At 50.6% G+C, this 18,370-nt stretch overlaps 1 protein-coding gene across 1 annotated transcript; it reads left to right on the top strand.

Moving 5' to 3' along the window:
- Nucleotides 1-241: 241 nt before the first annotated feature.
- Stac2 (SH3 and cysteine rich domain 2) lies at nucleotides 242-17,689 on the top strand. Its single transcript, XM_035447991.1, has 11 exons — nucleotides 242-331; nucleotides 12,701-13,007; nucleotides 13,621-13,718; nucleotides 13,865-13,955; nucleotides 14,534-14,646; nucleotides 14,737-14,809; nucleotides 14,867-14,961; nucleotides 15,390-15,487; nucleotides 15,799-15,850; nucleotides 16,170-16,307; nucleotides 17,585-17,689. The coding sequence occupies exons 1-11, from the start codon at nucleotides 242-244 to the stop codon at nucleotides 17,687-17,689; spliced, it is 1,260 nt and encodes a 419-aa protein (XP_035303882.1).
- Nucleotides 17,690-18,370: the final 681 nt, after the last annotated feature.

Here is an 18,370-nt window from a genome sequence, read left to right as displayed (position 1 = left end):
TCGTCCCGCTCCCGTGGCTCCTGGTAATTGCCGCCCTCTCCCCCGCCACCCAGACAACTTTCTCCTCTGGTGCCTGGTGTTAGGGGGCTGCTTTGCCTGGGAGGGTTTCTCTTGCGGGTCACTGGAGAGCAGCCACTGGAAAAAGCCTTGAGAGTCCCAAAGAGACGCCCGCCACCCACAGCCTGCCCCCGGCGGGCCTGCCGTCGGGTCTCCGCGCCCTCTCTTCCTTTATACCCCAACCATGACCGAAATGAGCGAGAAGGAAAATGAACCGGATGACGCGGCCACCCATACCCCTCCAGGGACTGTCTCCACCCTCCAAGAAACCAAGGTAAGTCTGGGGGCGAGAGGCCTGGCCCCGCCCGGGCACGGCTGACTTGGTGCGCTGGTCACAGCGGCGGGGTCCCCTTGGGGTCACGGACGCTAAAGGGGGCCCGCGTGATTCTTAAGGCTGCGCGCCGTGCCCGGGAGGGAGGAGAGGGTTCGCGACCAGGGGACCCGAGGAGCCGATCACACGACCACGACCCTCCGGTACGCGCGCGCGAGACGCCGACGCGCCCCGGCTGCCTCCTGGGCGGTTGTAACTCGGCTTTGTTGGAGGGAATCGGCGCGGCGGAGGCGCGGGGCGTGCGTGTGTGGCCGTGTGTAGCGGGTGTGGGCCGGTGTACGCGCGCGTGTGTGCGTGCGAGGCGCACCCCTCCCGTGGCCGCCAGATGCGTGTCTGCGGCTCCCCGGTCCCCCTCTCTTCTGTCTCTCTGAATCCCTTTCCACAACCGTCTCCTCTCTCTGGTCCTCTCCGATTCCCTACGTGCTTCTCTGTGTCTCCGGCGTCCCTCTCTGACCCACAGCAGCCTGGCATCCACCTCGCGCACCGGGAGCGCCGGAGGCCGCGGCCCCGGGTGCGCAGCTTTCGAGCCGGCGCTGGGGGCTGCGGCAGCACGGGCAGCACGGGCAGCACGGGCCGTCGGTGGCGGGCGGGGACCCGGAATGTTGGGGCTCCAGAGCCAGAGGCGGCCCCACCCCCCACTCGGAGAGCCTGGAGAGGGGAGGAGAGAGGGCAGAATCAAAAGAAGTCATCGTAATTAATGAATGTCATAATTAACCCTAATTATGTATGATTGTTACTCTTGTGGGAGTCACAATGAATAAATTATTCTCCTGTGAAGGCAGGCGGAGCCCAGACTGCGGGAACTGAAAGGGATGGGGGAGGCCGATGCTCACATTCCATCTCCCAACCACAATGTGTCTGCCCCCCTCCCCAACTTCTAGGTGTTCATGAAGTTCTGTGGGAAGCTACCTGAGCGGCCCCGGAATGGGAAGGGAAGGGACTGTAGATGGGAGCCCTTACCCCTCCCTAGACTTCAGGCCAGGACTCCCTCATTTTTCCCTTCCACCCTGGTGTTTGTTACCATCCTGTGACCAGGAGAGGTGTGGTGAGAAATGGGTAGTGTCTTGGGGCTCCCTGGGGTCACAAGCTCCTACACAGCTCTTCCCACGACCCCCTTCCTCCTGGGTCCATCTGGACGACCCTTCAGAATGTGAGGTTAACTCAAGGTCAAGGTCATTACGGCAGTGAGCCCTGGCCGTTGAACAGGGAGGGTGGAGTCTGCCTGAAGCTCTCCCAGGTAGCTACTCAGGCCTGCACCTTGGGGACCCTGCTGTTCTTCAAGCCCAAGTCTCTTACCTTTTTGAGACAAGGTCTTGCTAAGTATCCTTGGCTGGTGTAGAACTTACTGTGTATTCCAGGCTGGCCTCAAATTTTTAGCCATCCTCGACCTCCGAGAGCTAAAATTACAGCGCTGAGCCTCCATACCTGGGTCCCTCCGTCCAAGATTCAGTACACACTTGGCCTTCTGCTTCCTTCTAAAAGTGAGACTCTGGCTCCTGGTCCACACTTTAGACTCCTTAAGGTGCCAAATGTCTCCTGGAAAGGAATGCAATGGGAGGATGTTGCTTGGGTTATCTGACACACCAAGGGGATAGCGGGAGCTGGCCTCACACTGAGTTCTAGTTCTTCAACCTCTCACCTGCTCTGTTGTCACCCAGGGCAGATATACAGTCCCCCTGCTGTCTTTCTAGAGAATGGAGGGGCTCGCACTGCCTGCCTGCTCCTATCCCTCCTAACTCAGGAGCTCCCCAAGGCAAGCAGGAGCCTGGAGTGTGCTGCCTCAGCAGTCCCACAAGCTGTGCACTCAGCTGTGTGGGGGCGGGGTGGGGGTCAGACCTGGCAGGGCTGTGTCTCCCTCCTCCAACCCAAGGACCCTCCAATGTCATCTGCTCAGGGGCTGAGCAGAAGGTCTGGAGGAGCAGGGGAGGGGGTACCGCAGCTGACCCACTCTGTTCCAGGCCATTTGGGCCCCCAGCCTGGCCCCCCTTGCATGTGAAGGGCTCTGAAATGACTTCATAGACAGGACTGGGGTGAGTCTGTGAGGTCATTTCGCAACCCCCTTCCAGCGGTGAACTCAGGCTTTTGTCAGCCCCTTTCCAGTCCTTCACCAAAGCAGCCTGTGCCTGTAGACTCCATGGAGGGAGAGAGAAAAGAACGGTGCTGCCCACCTAACTCAGTGTGAGGCAGGTTCAACAAAGGCCGGGTGCCCAGAAACCAACATTCTGTTCTCAGTCATCAGCTTGGTGCCCCCAGGCGTTTCTTGCCAGTCTGAACTCTGCTTAGTCTATGGTAGGGTCTCAGGCCTGTGCCCAGCCTACTCAGCAATCTTCTAGGTAGGTCTCATTCTTCCAGGGTTCTCGTTCATCCTGTACTACTTATCTCTTTGGTATCATCCGGGAAGACCCCACGGTGCCAGCTTTGCCATCTGAGTCATCTTTCACCACACCCGACACCACCCACTGCCAGCTGCCTAGTACTGTTTCAGGAGATGGCATGGGAAACTGAGGAAAAAAGGAGCCTCCAGAGAGCTTAGAGTGAGAGGATACTGGCTGGTCAGGCTCCTGCTCTGAGGAGTCCGAAAGAGACCTCGTGACCTGGGCCACATGCCAGACAGTCTGCAGGTGCACTGGGAAGGAACTGGATCCAAGTGAAACAGCTTACTAAGGTGCATGCCAGAAACGGGTCCCTGGCAGTGGAGACACCAGGATAGCTGGTAGGGTTTGGTAAAATGCTTATCAAGCTTAGTCAGTGTTTTATTGCTGTAAAGAGACACCATGATCACATACTCTTTCTTTTTTAAATAGTTTTATTTTATGAGCATTGGTGTGAGGGTGTTGGATCCCCTGGAACTGGAGTTACAAACAGTTGTGAAATGACATGTGAACACTGGGAATTGAACCCAGGTCCTTTGGAAGAGCAGCCAGTGCTCTCAACCACTGAGCCATCTCTCCAGCCTTCCATGGCAACTCTTTTAAAGGAAGCCATTTAACTGGGGCTGGCTTATAGTTCAGAGGTTTGGTCCATTAACATCTTTAGGGGAAGCATGATGGCATGCAGGCAGACACAGTGCTGGAGAGGTAACTCAGAGATCTACGCCTGGATCAGCAGGCAGTAGGAAGAGAGAGTGACTCGGGGCCGGGGTGAGCTTCTGAAACCTCAAAGTCCACCCCCATGACACACTTCCTCCAACAAGGCCACACCTCCAACAAGGCCGCACCTTCAATAATACCACTTCCTAATGAGTCTGGGAAGGCATTTTTTTTTTTCTAGACAGTGTTCTCAGTGTAACTTTTGAGTCTGTCTTAGAATTTGCTCTTTAGACCAAGTTGGCCTCAAACTCACAGAGATCCACCTGCCTCTGCCTCCTGCGTGCTGGGATTAAAGGAGTGCCCCACCAATGCCCAGCCTATGGGGCCATTTTAATCAAGCTACCATATCAGGTAAGGGTGTTTATACCAATCCTGATGACTTGAGTTCAATCCCCCAAAACCACAAACATGGTAGAGAGAACGGGCTCCCACAAGTTGTCCTCTAACCCCCACATATGTGTCATGGAATGTCATGACACTACACACACATCTATACACACATAAGCAAGAAAAAAATGTGAGCCGGGCTTTGGTGGCGCACGCCTTTAATCCCAGCACTCGGGAGGCAGAGGCAGGTGGATCTCTGTGAGTTCAAGGCCAGCCTGGTCTCCAGAGCGAGTGCCAGGATAGGCTCCAAAGCTACACAGAGAAACCCGGTCTCGAAAAACAAAAAGAAAGAAAGAAAGAAAGAAAGAAAGAAAGAAAGAAAGAAAGAAAGAAAGAAAAAGAAAAAGAAAAAGAAAAAAAATGTGAAACGGCGGGAACAGCTGCAGAGCCAGGAGTAAGAAGCTGGAATACCTGGCCTGGCAGAGTCACCAAACTAACATCTCTGGAGTAAGCTGGCATCGATCCATTTGACAGCTATGTCCTACCTTGCCCTCTGGCCAAAGCCCTTGTCATCTGCCTAGGTGGCAATTCCATTTTTCCCTCTTTTCTGCCCTCCTGGGATCTGGGGCCCACAGCTGAGTTAGGAAATCAGCAGGCAGAGCGGATGCTACCCTAATGCCGGGGAACATTGTGTTCCAGACACCTCTGGTACCCTTGCAGAGGTGGCTGTTGGCACTGAGTCTCAGGGAAGGGGATATACCAATAAAGGGTGCAGGCTAGACTGCGGGGAGGGACTTAGATTTACAGGGATCACTCTGGAATTAATGGCCTCAGGAGGGGGAGCATGACTGATACCTTCACATATTGGGATGTCTGATGTGGCTAGGATGGAATAGCCTGGCCTGAGCCAAGAGAGTAGGGGCTGATAGGCAAAAGTGACAGGGAGGTAGGCTCCAGCGCTGTATAGGGAAGCACTTCCTAGCTATTGCAGCTGCCCATAGATGGGGTAACTATCCCATGAGGGAGTGTGCTTCCCATCCCAAGAGGAGTCCAAGAGCCATTCATTCAGACACAATGTGACCAGAACAATGGTGGGGTGGGGTGGAGACTGATTTAGGTGTCTAGTCTTTCTGGTCCCTTCTAACCCTGAATTCCTTGATGGACACAATAGACAAGCCCATGGAACAGCTGAGGGAAGGGAGGGGACCAAGTCAGGGGCCATAGTAGTAAGATAGTCCTGGTTATCTGAGCCACCCTGACTCTGGTACTTGCCAGCTGAGGACTCAGAGCTGGAGTGATTTAACTCCTTTAACATCCTTTCCTTATCTGAATCCTGGGACAATGACCATCTCTGCCCAAGGATATCACTGGAGCCTGTGGCAGACTGTGTGTCAGGTACTAGCTCAGATCCAGTGTTCTAATGCTGAGAAACTTTTATGGAACCAAATTTCTGGCTGAGTGATCGAGCTGTTTGGACCCAGAGCTTTGTATTGCCCAGCATTGCCTCCTCCTCCTCAGATGTGGAGAAACTATGAGAAAGGGAGTAAAGTGATTTGCACTCAGATAACAGGTTAATTTTGCCCTTCCCCCAGCACATCTTTGAAATTTTACCTCCTGTGTGTTCTGTGCCTTGAGGCCCCTGAGCAGAACACTGGTGGCAGAGAGTGGGATCAGGAGGGGTAGCGGTGGTATTCACTTTCCTCTTGGACCCCACCAAAGCCCTGTTTGGCCCTGGCAGCCACAGCCTGACCTGAGCTGATCTGCGAAGTCTGGTTCTTCATTGTTTTGGCTTGCTCGACACCTCTGCTCTGGAGCACAGGCATCTGGAGCCCCAGGCCTCGCTTCTCATAGATGCACAAAAAAGTCCACAGTGCTTTCCAAGAAGCTGAGTTTGGAAGGAAATGAACAACTCAGTGTGCCAGACACCCCAGGGCTGCGGCCTCCCAGCTGGCACACCAGAGCTTGCCTTGTGCCCAAATATCCCCTCTACTACTCCCTCCATTTTGCTGCCTGCTGGCCTCTGGGAGCTGGAGGGGCCACTACTTCTGTCCCTTTGGCATACACAGGTGCTAGGCAGACAGCCACAGCACACAGGCTGCCTAACATGCCAGCTGGGAACCCTGGCCAAGACTCCCTGCCTGGAGCCTGGCCTATCCCCCCTTCCCCTTTCCTATTGCTGGTGGAAAGGAATGGACGGGAATAAGGTAACTCTCCACAGGAAAAGGACAGGAATAAGGTAACTCTCCACAGGGAAAGAGGGGCACGTCTCTGGATAAGGAGGTCACATTCCTTGCTCTGAGCAGACTCGGTGAGGGTGTGTTTGAGTGAGGGGTACTAAGAACTCCAGCCTCAGAACAGAACTGGCCCTGGCTCCACAAAGTCAGTGATATATTTGGCAGAAGTGCAGTGACTGAGTACCTACTGTGTGCTGGGGCCATTGAGGACTGGAGGTGACAGGGCCTCTGTTTCAGTCTCGAGTGGGGTTAGAAATTGGCAACAGGATCTGGGTGGTGGCACACGCCTTTAATCCCAGCACTCAGGAGGCAGGGGCAGGTGGATCACTATGAGTTCCAGGCCAGCCTGGTCTGCAGACTGAGTTCCAGGATAGCAGAGGCTACCCAGAGAAACCCTATCTTGAAAACAAAACAAAAAAGATGACAAAAGGAGCCTGGCGGTGGTGGTGCAGATCTTTAATTCCAGCACTCGGGAAGCAGGCAGATCTCTGTGAGTTCAAGACCAACCTGGTCTACAAGAGCTAGTTCCAGGAAGGTCTCCAAAGCCCTGTCTCAGAAAAAAAAAAAAAAAGAAAGAAAAAAAAGTTGACAAAAGGAACCTGAGCTGATGTAGTTCTGTGCTAGGGCAGGCCCAGGAGTACCGTAACAAGTCTTTCTTTGTCCTGCCAGTTCCCAAATAATGACATGGAGACTTCTTATTAATTATGAAATCTCATTCTATAATTTAGGCTTCTTTCATACTAGGTTTTATAACTTAAAATTAACCCATTTATATTTCTCTACGTTCTGCCACATGGCCCGTGGCTGTTACCTCTCCTCCTATATATCCTTCTTGCCTGCATCTCCTGGTGTGTCACTTTTCTTCTTCCCGGAGTCCTCTAGGTCCCGGTAAGTCTGGCCTCCATACCTCCTACACAGCTATTGGCCATTCAGCTTTTTATTACGCCAATCACAGCAACACATCTTCACACAGTGTACAAATATTCCACAAGTACCAGAGGAGAAAATGGGCTTACTGATGAACTTGTTGTGGGATATTTGTGCGCTGTGTAAAAATGTATTTCTGTGATTGGTGAAATAAAAAGCTGAAAGTCCAATAGCTAGGCAGGAGCTATACACGGGATTTCTGGGAGAGAAAGGAAGAAGAGACGGAATCAAGGTGTGCAGGAGACACCAACGAGACATGAAGGGAGTTGGACATATGGAATGAAAGAAAAGGTTAAAAGCCTCATGGTAAAAGCAGGTTAATTTAAGTTACAAGAGCTAGTGAGACAAGCCTAAGCTAAGGCCACGATTTCCTAATTAATAAGTCTCCCTGTCATTATTCGTGAGCTGGTGGTCCAAAGAAAAATTTGACTACATATAACATCCAATGTGGAGACTCGAGTATCTAAACATAGGGCCTGGGAAAGCTAAGAAAAATTCCAGATGAGGAGCCACACGTGGATTCCTAGGCCTGCAGTCTCTCGGGCAGGCCAGTGCTCAGCATACAGAGATGCGGCTCCCAGATGCTGCTTGGGCTGGAGCCAATCAACCCATGTGCTCAGTTGAGCCATGTGGTGGCTGACATGGCAGTTTAAGATTTGTCTCACATGGTCAGATAACACTGCAGGTGCTTAGTAAGGCCAGGTACAGACACAGAAAAACCTCTAGAAAAGTACAGTATGTTTGGTTGGTTGAACTCTCTCTGTAGACCAAACTGGCCTTGAACTTACAGAAATCTGCCTGTCTCTGCCTCTCAAGTTCTGGAATTAAAGTCATGCACCACCACTGCCTGGTGACTTTGGATTTTTTTAAATGCTAATGTACAAAAAACAATAGCTGCTGAGAGACAATTGGTTTATGGAAACTGCTAAATTAAACCAACCTATATATTTTAAGAATGTCTTAACTACAAAATGGAAGTCAGAAAATATGTTGTATTGGAGGAGAGGTTATGCCTTTGTTTCCAAGGGTGGGGGAAAGTTCTGATTCTCTTCAAAACTAATAAAGATCAGATATATGATGGGAGGAGACCTCCTGAAAATCATGGCTACAGACATGAAAAAAGAAACAAAGAAAGACTACAGGACAGGTGACATACATGCTGATCTGTCTCCTGTGGAACAGCTTCGAGACTGGATAAGACGTGATAAATCTTGTTGACTAAAAAGGCCTCATGACTTATTATTACATGCCATCCTTTCATATATATTACAATTTGGTTATGCAGTCCAAATGGACTTATAAAATTGACAGGTGCCTTTACCTGCTCAAACATAGAACAAAAAATTATCCTTAGCCAACTTATTCATATCATACATTCCATACTTGTGTTAATGCAGATATATATGTTGCCTTTGAAAGTTTGTGTGTTTTTGGAAAAAAGAGCCAGACACCAATAGAGACATGTAGCCCAGGTGATCCAGCCTCAAAATGCCTCTGTTGCAGTTTTGTCAAAATTCTACATCCAGAACAACTTCAAAGCTGCTACTGAGATAGTCCAGCCTCACAGACTACTCCAGCCAGGACGTCAGATAAGACCTGAAGTTTCCCATCACACAGAGAGACAAATGACACAGCTAGCTCTCCCAGGACTTGCCCATTATTTCAGTTTTCTCAGGGTCCTGTTGCCCCATCAGGAAGCCTGATGTTCCAGACTTCAGGAAGCAGTATAGAGAACATGAAGCCTGCATTCCCAAGAGGTGGGGTGGGTGGGCTTTTGGTCATTCAATGGGTTATGGGTGTTGGTTACAAGTTGTTATTGGTAATGATCAGAGAAAAAGCAGAACAAACACCCAGGTGTTGGTGGTGCCCTTTGATCCCAGCACTTGAGAGGCAGAGGCAGGTGGATCTCTGTGAGTTTGAAGCCAGCCTGGTCTACAGAGCAAGTCCCAGGACAGGCTCCAAAGCATACAGAGAAACCCTGTCTGGAAAAAAAAAACTGAACAAAGGAGATTAAATTCAGGGATCTCTTTCTGAAGGGAAAAAGAGGGGATATAATATAGAAATGGCAGGATAAAAGAGTAAATTATGAAATATACTTTTAACCTTAAAAAGCAACTATTAGTCTTAAATATTTTACATTGGTAAAATGTATATATTGATAGAAATTTAAGGTTATTTTTGTTAAACTGTATATATGGCTGGGCGGTGGTGGTGCACACCTTTAATCCCAGCACTTGGGAGGCAGAGGCAGGAGGATCACTGTGAGTTAGAGACCAGCCTGGTCTATAACAGCTAGTTCCAGGACAGCCTCCAAAGCCACAGAGAAACCCTGTCTTGAAAAACCAAAAAAAAAAAAAAAAAAAAAAAAAGAAAAAGAAACTTGTATATATGTTTCTACTCTTGTTTAAGGTATTATACTTATGCATCTCATTTTAAAATGTGATGTATAATTAAGAAATACAAGTTAGTAGTTATCTATGACAATCAAACTGTAATCATGTTAGGTATATTTTCATGGTTAAACCAATATATCGTAGATAAATAGATGGTCTTCAAACACTTCAGAGACCTACAGAATATGGAATTTAAGATGTTTTCAATAACCTAAAGTTTTTCATGACAGTGAGACACCTCTGCTTCTGGCAGTACCAATCTACTTCAAAAAAGGATGATGGGCATCCAAGAACCTCCATATGGAGTTTGCTTTTATTGTGGCAAAGTTAGACACTGGGCAAGAAACTTCCATTGCCTTGACTGCTGACAGTATGATGTCCAAATTGGACAAGCAGAACACAAAAGAAGGCTACTGCCAAACTTTGCCAAGACAAGGTAGGACAGTACTTCAAAATTCCTGCTTTAAAAAAGTCTGCCAGATATTCTAGGCCTGATCAGGTATGTCGATCTGTATATATGTTTCTCTTATCGGTTGATGAATAAAATACCATTTGGCCAATGAGGCAGGAAGATAGGCAGGACCGGAGATGAGGAGAATTCTGGGAAAGGTAGGCAGAGGGAGCCCTGCCAAAACAGTCAGCATGTACACCACAGAGTAACAGGTCAGGACATTCTCTGGTAAGCCAAGACCATGTATAAATACATAGATTAGTAGTTATGGGTTAGTAGTTAAGGGAGAGCTAGCCAATGAAAAGCCCTAGCCATCAGCCAACATTTAATAATTAATGTAGCTTCTGCGTGTTTATTTTGAAGTGGCAGCGGGACCTACATTCAGTCGCGTAGGCCTGTAGGCCAAAGATGGATGCCCCGATGTTGTGGAGGAACCTTGAGGTGTTGGATATCAGTCTTGAGCTAAGACCACGATGAGGTGGCCGCAAGCGATGGACTGGAGATGTGGTCTGGAGAGAGAATTAGCCTTGAGAATACAGGGAGACTTTCCTGCCCTGCACCCCTGCTGGAGAACACAGCAACATCTTGTCTCAAACAAATGATAAAACTAGATTTTTACAGGGTGTGATGAAGCATAACTTTAATTCTAGCACTCAGAAGGTAGAGGCAAGTGAACCTCTGAGTTCAAGCCAGCCAGGGCTACATAGTGAGACCCTGTCTCAATATAAAACAAAATAAAAGGAGACTTGTTTTTCTTCTCGAGTTGATGTCTCATGTGCCTCAAACTGGCTTCAAACTCATGTATCCAAGGAAGACAACCTTGAATTTCTGATCTTCCTGCCTCTACTTTCTTTTTTTTTTAATGGATGCCTTTTTTTCCATTCACCTTTATTATTTTTTTAAGATTTTATTATTGATTTATTATGTATACAGTCTTCTGCCTGCATGCCAGCAGAGGGCACCAGATCTCATTCAAGGTGGTTATGAGCCACCATGTGGTTGCCGGGAATTGAACTCAGGACCTCTGGAAGAGCAGTCAGTGCTCTTAAAGGCTGAGCCATCTCTCCAGCCCCCTGCCTCTACTTTCTTATCCAGTTGTTGGCAAACCAAAAAGGTCCTGCTGTTTTTGGTTTTGAAGACAGGGTTTCTCTGTGCAGCTTTGGAACCTGTCCTGGAACCAGCTCTTGTAGACCAGGCTGGTCTTGAACTCAGAGATCCACCTGCCTCTGCCTCCTAAGTCCTGGGATCAAAGGCGTGCGCCACCGCCACCACCGGGCTCCTGGGGTGTTTTGTACGAGCGGTTGGCTTTCATGCATATCTATGCACTGTGTGTGTGTGTGTGTGTGTGTGTGTGTGTGTGTGTGTGTGTGTCTTGGGACTAAAGTAACATACAGTTGTGAGTACAGACAGCTGGGTGTTGCCATGTAAGTGCTGAGAATCGAACCCAGGTCCTCCTCAAGAACATTAAGTGTTCTTAACTACTGAGCCAATTCTCTAGCCGCCCTGGTGTGTTTTGTTTGGCCCCAGAGATTGTTTGTGTTTCTGTTTATTTGCTTGTGACAGGATCTTGCCTTGTAGCCTTCTGGCCTCATATCAAGGTAGTCTTCCTGCCTTTGTCTCTCAAATCCTGGGGAACCTGCCTCACCCCCCCCCCACTTCAAATAAAGTAGGGTCTCCTGTAGCCTAGTCTGGCCTAAACTCTTTATGCTGTCAGAGACTTGTGAACTTGTGACCCTCCTACCTCTGCCTTCAGAGTACTAGGGTTGCAGATGTGTGTCACCAGGTCCAGTTCCATGTAACGCTAGACTGGATCCAGAACTACTGTGAATGCCAGGCAAGCACTCTACCAACTGAGCCACACCTACCAAATAACTAGTATAACCACGCAATGAACTGGTGCGTGCCATAAAAAAGACTGACGGAACTCACTGTACATTCGTATAGGATGATTTCCAAGATTTACTGTTAAAGGGTAGGTGAGGTGGCGGGGGCGCTGGTATTAGCAAAAAAAGTATACTACCTTTGGGGGGAGGGGGGGCTGGTAGTAGTAAAAAAAAAAAAGTATACACATTTTCCCAAAGGAAATATTTTTAAATCATTTCTGTATAATTTCACGGAAGGTCTAGTTTGGAAGGTGGCATTGTAGCTCAGTTGACAGTGTTTGCCTAGCATGTGTTAAGCCCTGAGTTTGATCTCCAGCTCTGAATAAAGCAGGGGTAGCATTTTGTGCTTTCGATCCCAGCACTTAAGAAAATAGAGATGGAAGGGTCAGCAGTTAAGGTCATCTGCCTTGGTGGCAGAGTTTGAAACTGGTCTGAGAGATACGTGAGACACCATCTCCAGAAGGAAAAAAAAAAAAAATCTAGTTTTATTCTCTGTTTTGTATGGAGACAGGGTTTCACTATGGCGGCCTCAGTTCGACAGAGATCCATCTGCACGCCCACCTCAGATGGATCAAACCCTGAAAAAGTCTAGTTTATCGTTTCCTGGAGACAACATCTTGCTGTGTAACCCAGGCTGGTCTCAATCTCCCGACCTTCCTGTCTCCATTTCCTGACTGCTGGCGTTACCGAAGGAGACCACCACATGCAGCCAAAAGTCTAGATTTTTTTATTTTGTTTATTGTTTATTTACTTTTGGAAAAAGAGTGTGGGGACCTGGCTTCACTGGGTCAGCATTGACCCGCTGGAGGAGACCAGCAGCTGCTCCTTGGCCACTCGGCCTATGTAGTCTCCACTACTTCTAAGCATGTGCCTGCCCAGCTAGAACTCCCTTAAAATCCCCTGCCAAGTTCCCTGTAGGCTCTGGGAGGCTGGATGGTATGAGCAGGAGAGGCCTTCTTTGGCCAGCCCTCCAACCTGGCACTCACAGCTCGCTCCTTCTTCTCCCAGCTCCAGCGATTTAAGCGTTCCCTCTCCCTCAAGACCATCCTCCGAAGTAAGAGTGTGGAGAACTTCTTCCTCCGCTCAGGCTCTGAGCTGAAGTGCCCCACGGAGGTGCTGCTGACGCCACCAACCCCACTGCCGCCGCCTTCTCCACCACCTCCCTCCACAGACGGGGGTCTACCCACCCCAGCACCCTCCCCGTGCCCAGTCCCACGCCCCTTGGCACCACTCAAACCAGTGAGGCTGCACAGCTTCCAGGAGCACGTCTTTAAGAGGGCCAGCCCTTGCGAGCTGTGCCACCAGCTCATTGTAGGTAGGTGCCTGGGCCCTGTGGCGGGCCGGGGAAGGACTGGTGGAGTACTGCCATGCAGGTGACACTTCTAACTGTGCCTCTTTCCCTGGGGAGACAAGCGAGGGTTGGGTGGGGCTGAGCTTTAGCTAATGCCAGAGTGCTTACCTACCACGCACTGGGCCTTGGATTCTATATTGTCGATTCTAGGAAAGAGCAATAGAGTGCTGGGTGGTGGTTGTACCTGCTGTTGCTCCAAACTCACTTCCATGTTGGCTTTGCTGTCCCTTAACATCTTCACTGTAGTAGGAGAGGTACCAGGCCCTGAAGCTCAGCTCAAGACTCAAGCATCGTCCTTTTCCCCATGCCCTCCACAGGCTGGTTTTTTTTTTTTTTTTTCTGTTGTTTTTTTGTTTTGTTTTGTTTTTCTTTAGGCAGGGTCTCTCTGTGTAGCTCTGGCTGTCTTGGAACTCACTCTGTAGACCAGGCTGGCCTTGCACGTTAGAGATCCGCCCACCTCTGTTTTCAGAGTGCTGGGATTAAAGGCGTGTCCCACCAGGCTTTTTGCTGTTGTTCTTTGTCCATGGATGTGTCCTTTCTTGGCCATTTCCTCTCGCTGAACCCACGTCTCTCCTAGGAAACTCCAAGCAGGGCTTGCGCTGTAAAACATGCAAAGTCAGCGTCCACCTCTGGTGCTCTGAGGAGATCTCCCACCAGCAATGTCCGGGCAAGACAGTGAGTAGGAGTTGGCATGTGACAGAATGAGCAAATGAACCCCTCCAGGCTGGCTCCTCCTGTGGGTGGCCCTGGGCTTGGGCAGGGACAATCTCTCCATGGGTCACTGTGTCTCTGAGTTCTCTCTGTGCCTCTTTTTGCCTCAGTCCACCTCTTTCCGACGCAACTTCAGCTCCCCACTCCTGGTTCATGAGCCACCACCAGCCTGTGCCATGAGCAAAGAGTCCCCCCCTGCTGGTAAGGGCCCTACACCCCATGGCCCCTGTTTCGGAGGTCCTGGAAGAAGTCCCACACATTTCCCAGTTCCGTGCTCGAGTCGCACTGGAACTGCTGATTCCTGGTGCTCCCTACTTTCCTTCTCTGAGTGCTGAATGTAGGCTCGATGTATTCATTTGTTCATCCATCCCTCAAACACGGTTTATTGAGCATCTACTTAGTGAGAGGCCCTATGCTGGACATTGAGAGACAGCACCGAAGAAGGTGGGATTGACTTGGGTGTGTTGTTCCATGGCAGGCATTCCAGCACTCAGAAGGCAGAGGAAGGGAGATAAGCCTTTCAAAGCTGCCATGGCTACATATAGAGTCTAGGAATTCAGGCTGGCAAGAAGGTGCCAGCCTGGGCTACATGAGACACTATCTTATAAACCAAATAATAATAATAGAGCAGGTTAGGGTTAGTTTAGCTTATCAAGTCAAGGCACTTGCCACCAAACCTGATGATCTGAGTTCTAGCCCCGGCACCCACCTGGTTGGAGCTTTGGGGTGAGTCCAGGTTGGCAGCTAGGTGCTAGGCACTGAAGGTGGCTGCTTAGCAGGGACCATCGGGAAGGTGGATCCAGTTTATGAGACCCTGCGCTACGGTACCTCCCTGGCATTGATGAACCGGTCCAGCTTCAGCAGCACGTCTGAGTCCCCCACACGGAGCCTGGTATGCCGGGCACAGAAGGGGAGCCCTCGGGGAGGGTATCTGAGTATGACTGTGGGCCCAGGGGCTGATCCCCCTCCTGTCTCTCCCCAGAGTGAACGCGATGAGCTAACAGAAGATGGGGAAGGCAGCATCCGCAGCTCAGAAGAGGGGCCTGGTGACAGTGGTAAGCCAGAGTAGCATGGCCCCAGGGACTGGAAGAGGGTGGGAAGGTAAGATGAAGCTTCACACTCTGGTCTCGCCTTGGTGTCCCCAGTATTCATCGCCCCAGCAGAGAGCGAAGGGTCAGGAGCAGAGGAGAAGAGCCCTGGACAGCAGGTGAGCCTGGAGCCCACAGGCCAGAGTGGGAAGGAGCGCCACTTCTTGTTGTTGATCAATATGTACATAAGAGCATAGTACATAGGGCACTCACTTCGTCCTCCCTCGGGTGTCCTTGGTCCCTGGGGAGAAGCAACAGTCAAGCTGAGAGGCATGGAAGGTGGGAGGGATATCCAATGTCTGTTGCTCCACTCCTGTTCTCCCAAGGGCAGGCATTTCCCCGGTGCAGCAGACAAGGATGCCCTGCCTCTCTGTGTCAGTCCCACCCCGGCCCCATTATTAGGAAGACACACATTAGGCCAGAGATGCACTGGGCTCTACCTCACAGTGTCCTCGTCCTACCCCAGGACAGGCACACTCACAGCAATCAGGCAGTGGGTGGACCAATGAGGTGACCCACCGTCACTGACCCAGACCTTTTCCCACAGCCCCCAAAGCCGTCCCTGAGGAAGGATGTGGGGCCCATGTACTCCTACGTTGCACTCTACAAGTTCCTGCCGCAGGAAAACAACGACCTGGCTCTGCAGTAAGTCCTTTCTGTGGTCTAGTCCCACTGGTCCTGCCTAACACCTACTGATCTGGGAACGTAGGGTGGTGAGGACCTTCAGGAATTTTCTTCTTGCACATTTAAATATACTGTGTCCACAGAGAGCCTGGAGTTGCCCAGGGTGATGGGTGTAGTCTCCTGTCTTCTGCCCCAATTCTGGGCCTTTCCAGGGAGCCTGCCATATCTGTGATCTCAATGGCCTCAAAGGGCACTGAGAATCCTCTCCTGGCTGAGAGGGGTATGCAGGGCCCCTAGGTATCCACATGCTGCCCCAGCTCTCTCTTTCCCAGGCCCGGAGATCGAATCATGCTGGTGGATGACTCCAATGAAGACTGGTGGAAGGTGACTTGGCAGGATGGGGTCCGGGGGGACTCTGATATGTACTGTTCTGCCTTCCCTTCAAGCCCCAAATACCTCCCTTCCTCCCATGGCTTGGCCAGAGCAATTCCAGAGCCAGCCCTTGGGTCTTACTGTCAGTTCATCCTTCCTATATCAGTTCCCTCTGCCCACCTCATGGCCTTTCAAGGCCAGAAGCCACCACCAGCTGGGGGCTGGAATAACAAGAGCCCAGGCTCTGGCACTGGCTCTGAGTAGGAACTAGGTCTAGAGGAAGAGTGGGGGTGAGGCTGGTGCTTGGGCTCACTGCCAACCTCATCCCCAGGGCAAGATTGGCGACCGGGTTGGCTTCTTCCCAGCCAATTTCGTGCAGCGGGTGAGGCCAGGCGAGAATGTTTGGCGCTGCTGTCAGCCCTTCTCTGGGAACAAGGAACAGGGCTATATGAGCCTCAAGGAGAACCAGGTGGGTTCCAGGGCTCTGCTGTGGTTGAAGCATGGGTATATACTGAGGGAGGGTGTCAAGCGCCTTGAGGGAGGACCTGAAAGCCTGGTACAAGTGAGGAAGCTGGTTAGAAGTGAAGCCCTGGGAGCTGGTAGCTAAGTTGGTAGAGTGCTTGCTTTGGGTTCCATCCCATGCAGCGCAGAAACTGGATGTGATGGCATATTCCTGTAACCCAGCTAAGGCAGGAGGATTGTCCTGGGTTTAAGCCTACGTAGCAAGTGTCAAGGCTACATAGTGAGACCCCCGTCTCAAAAAGATAAAAACAAAGGAATAGGATAGTAAGGTCCTCCCAGGAGACTTGAGCTGGCAGCTGACAAAAGGCTGCTTGATGTCAGAGGCAGTTGGAATAAAACATGAGCACTAAATTATGAATCTGGAGGCTTCGCTGTTTTCTATTTGTTTGTTTTTAATTTATTTATGTGTATGGGTGTTTTGTCTGCATGTATTTCTGTGTACCATGTGCATGCCTGGTGCCCACAGAAGCCAAAAGAGGTTGTTGGATCCCCTGAGACTGGCGTTACAGATGGTTGTGAGCCCATGTGGGTGGTGAGAATTAAAACCAAATCTGCTGGAAGAGTAACCAGTGCTCTTAACCACTGAGTCATCCATCTCTCCAGCCCCTGCTTTTTTGTTTTGTTTTGTTTTTGGTTGGTTGGCTGGGTGTTTTTGGATAGCCCTGGCTGTCCTGGAACTTGCTCTGTAGACCAGGCTAGCCTCTATCTCACAGAGTTAGGCCTCTGCTCCTGAGTGCTAGGATTAAAAGTGTGAGGTACCATGCCTGGGTGCTTTTTGTTTCTATTAGACAGTATTTTACTATGTAGCCCTAGCCCTAACTGGCCTGGAACTCACTATGTAGGCCAGGCTGGCCTTGAACTCACAGACATCTGCCTACTTCTGCCTCCCCAGTGCTAGGATTTAGGGTGCCCCTGGCTGGGTTTAAGCACTGACTGTGCCCTCTGGCTTTCTGCAGAGAAACCTCATGCAAGCCCTTTCCCCTCTGTCACCTCCTCTGTGGGATGGGATTCGGAAGGGGCATTGGTTTAACTGATCACCAGGCCTGATGTTGACACCCTGCTTGCTATGCCCTGGGTCCTGGTCATGCTGTTGATCTCTCATAGGATCTGCTTGCATCAGCTCCATCCACACCAGATACACCAACCCCACCCTTCCCTGGGGCGTGTCCTCTGGAGCCATCAGCAGTACTCATTCCAGGCCTCTCTCTCTATGTATCCACTCAGATCTGTGTCGGCGTGGGCAGAAGCAAGGATGCTGAAGGCTTCATCCGAGTCAGCAGTGGCAAGAAGCGGGGCTTGGTGCCAGCCGACTCCCTGGCAGAGATCTGACAGAAACCAAGAGAACCCAGATGCTACCCCTGCCCATGCCTGGCCCTTGCTTCTGGCCTGAGAGGGAAGCCAGCATCCTGGCCAACTCTTCCTCTCCCTGTCTCTCTCCTGAGCATCACTCACCCCCACTTAGGAGCCTTCTGCACTGAGGAAGGTTTTCTTTCTTGGGTGGGGTATCCTGAATGGGGTGATCTTCTGGGACTTGGTGAACGGAGTCAAAAGTGGGAAGAAATAAGGAAGCTACAGGTAGCCCACCCAGTGCCCAGGTACCACCTAGTCAAGTTGCCACAATGAGTTCCACCCTAGGGAGTCTCCTGCTGTCTTCAGAGAGTTGACCTGCCCATACTGCCTTTGCATGCCTGACTACTCTTTGCCCACAGCCTTTGCTTGGGTCTGCGTATCCACCCCTTTGCAAGTAGGGCCTTGTGAGAGGGCCTTTCGGTGTTCCTCAGCCATCTGCTCTGGATTGAGAGGGGACTGAGGACCGTGGTAGAGACCTGATTTCACCACCTGTCACTCCTTCAATTCTCAGGAAAGTTCAGCAATCTTTTCCATTACTTGAAACCCTTTCGGATAGAGCAGGGGCAGGACTGAGGTCTGGAGGGGCTGTGAGATGTAGGAAACTGTTGTGTTAAGGAGGTCCCCACAGAGCCGCCTCATCCTACCTTTGTCTACTAGAAA

This window comes from Cricetulus griseus, chromosome 7 (genome assembly GCF_003668045.3).
Source record: "Cricetulus griseus strain 17A/GY chromosome 7, alternate assembly CriGri-PICRH-1.0, whole genome shotgun sequence".
Lineage (NCBI taxonomy): Eukaryota > Metazoa > Chordata > Mammalia > Rodentia > Cricetidae > Cricetulus > Cricetulus griseus.
Note: the sequence above shows the minus strand (reverse complement) of the source record. Positions and strands in the feature narration are given on the sequence as shown.

Bases quoted from the DNA above. Each gene is read 5' to 3' on its own strand.
- Stac2 (XM_035447991.1), top strand. From the start codon at position 242: ATGACCGAAATGAGCGAGAAGGAAAATGAACCGGATGACGCGGCCACC. The intron at 332-12,700 runs GTAAGTCTGGGG...TTCTTCTCCCAG, and splicing joins CCACCCTCCAAGAAACCAAG to CTCCAGCGATTTAAGCGTTC. The intron at 15,851-16,169 runs GTGACTTGGCAG...CCTCATCCCCAG, and splicing joins CCAATGAAGACTGGTGGAAG to GGCAAGATTGGCGACCGGGT.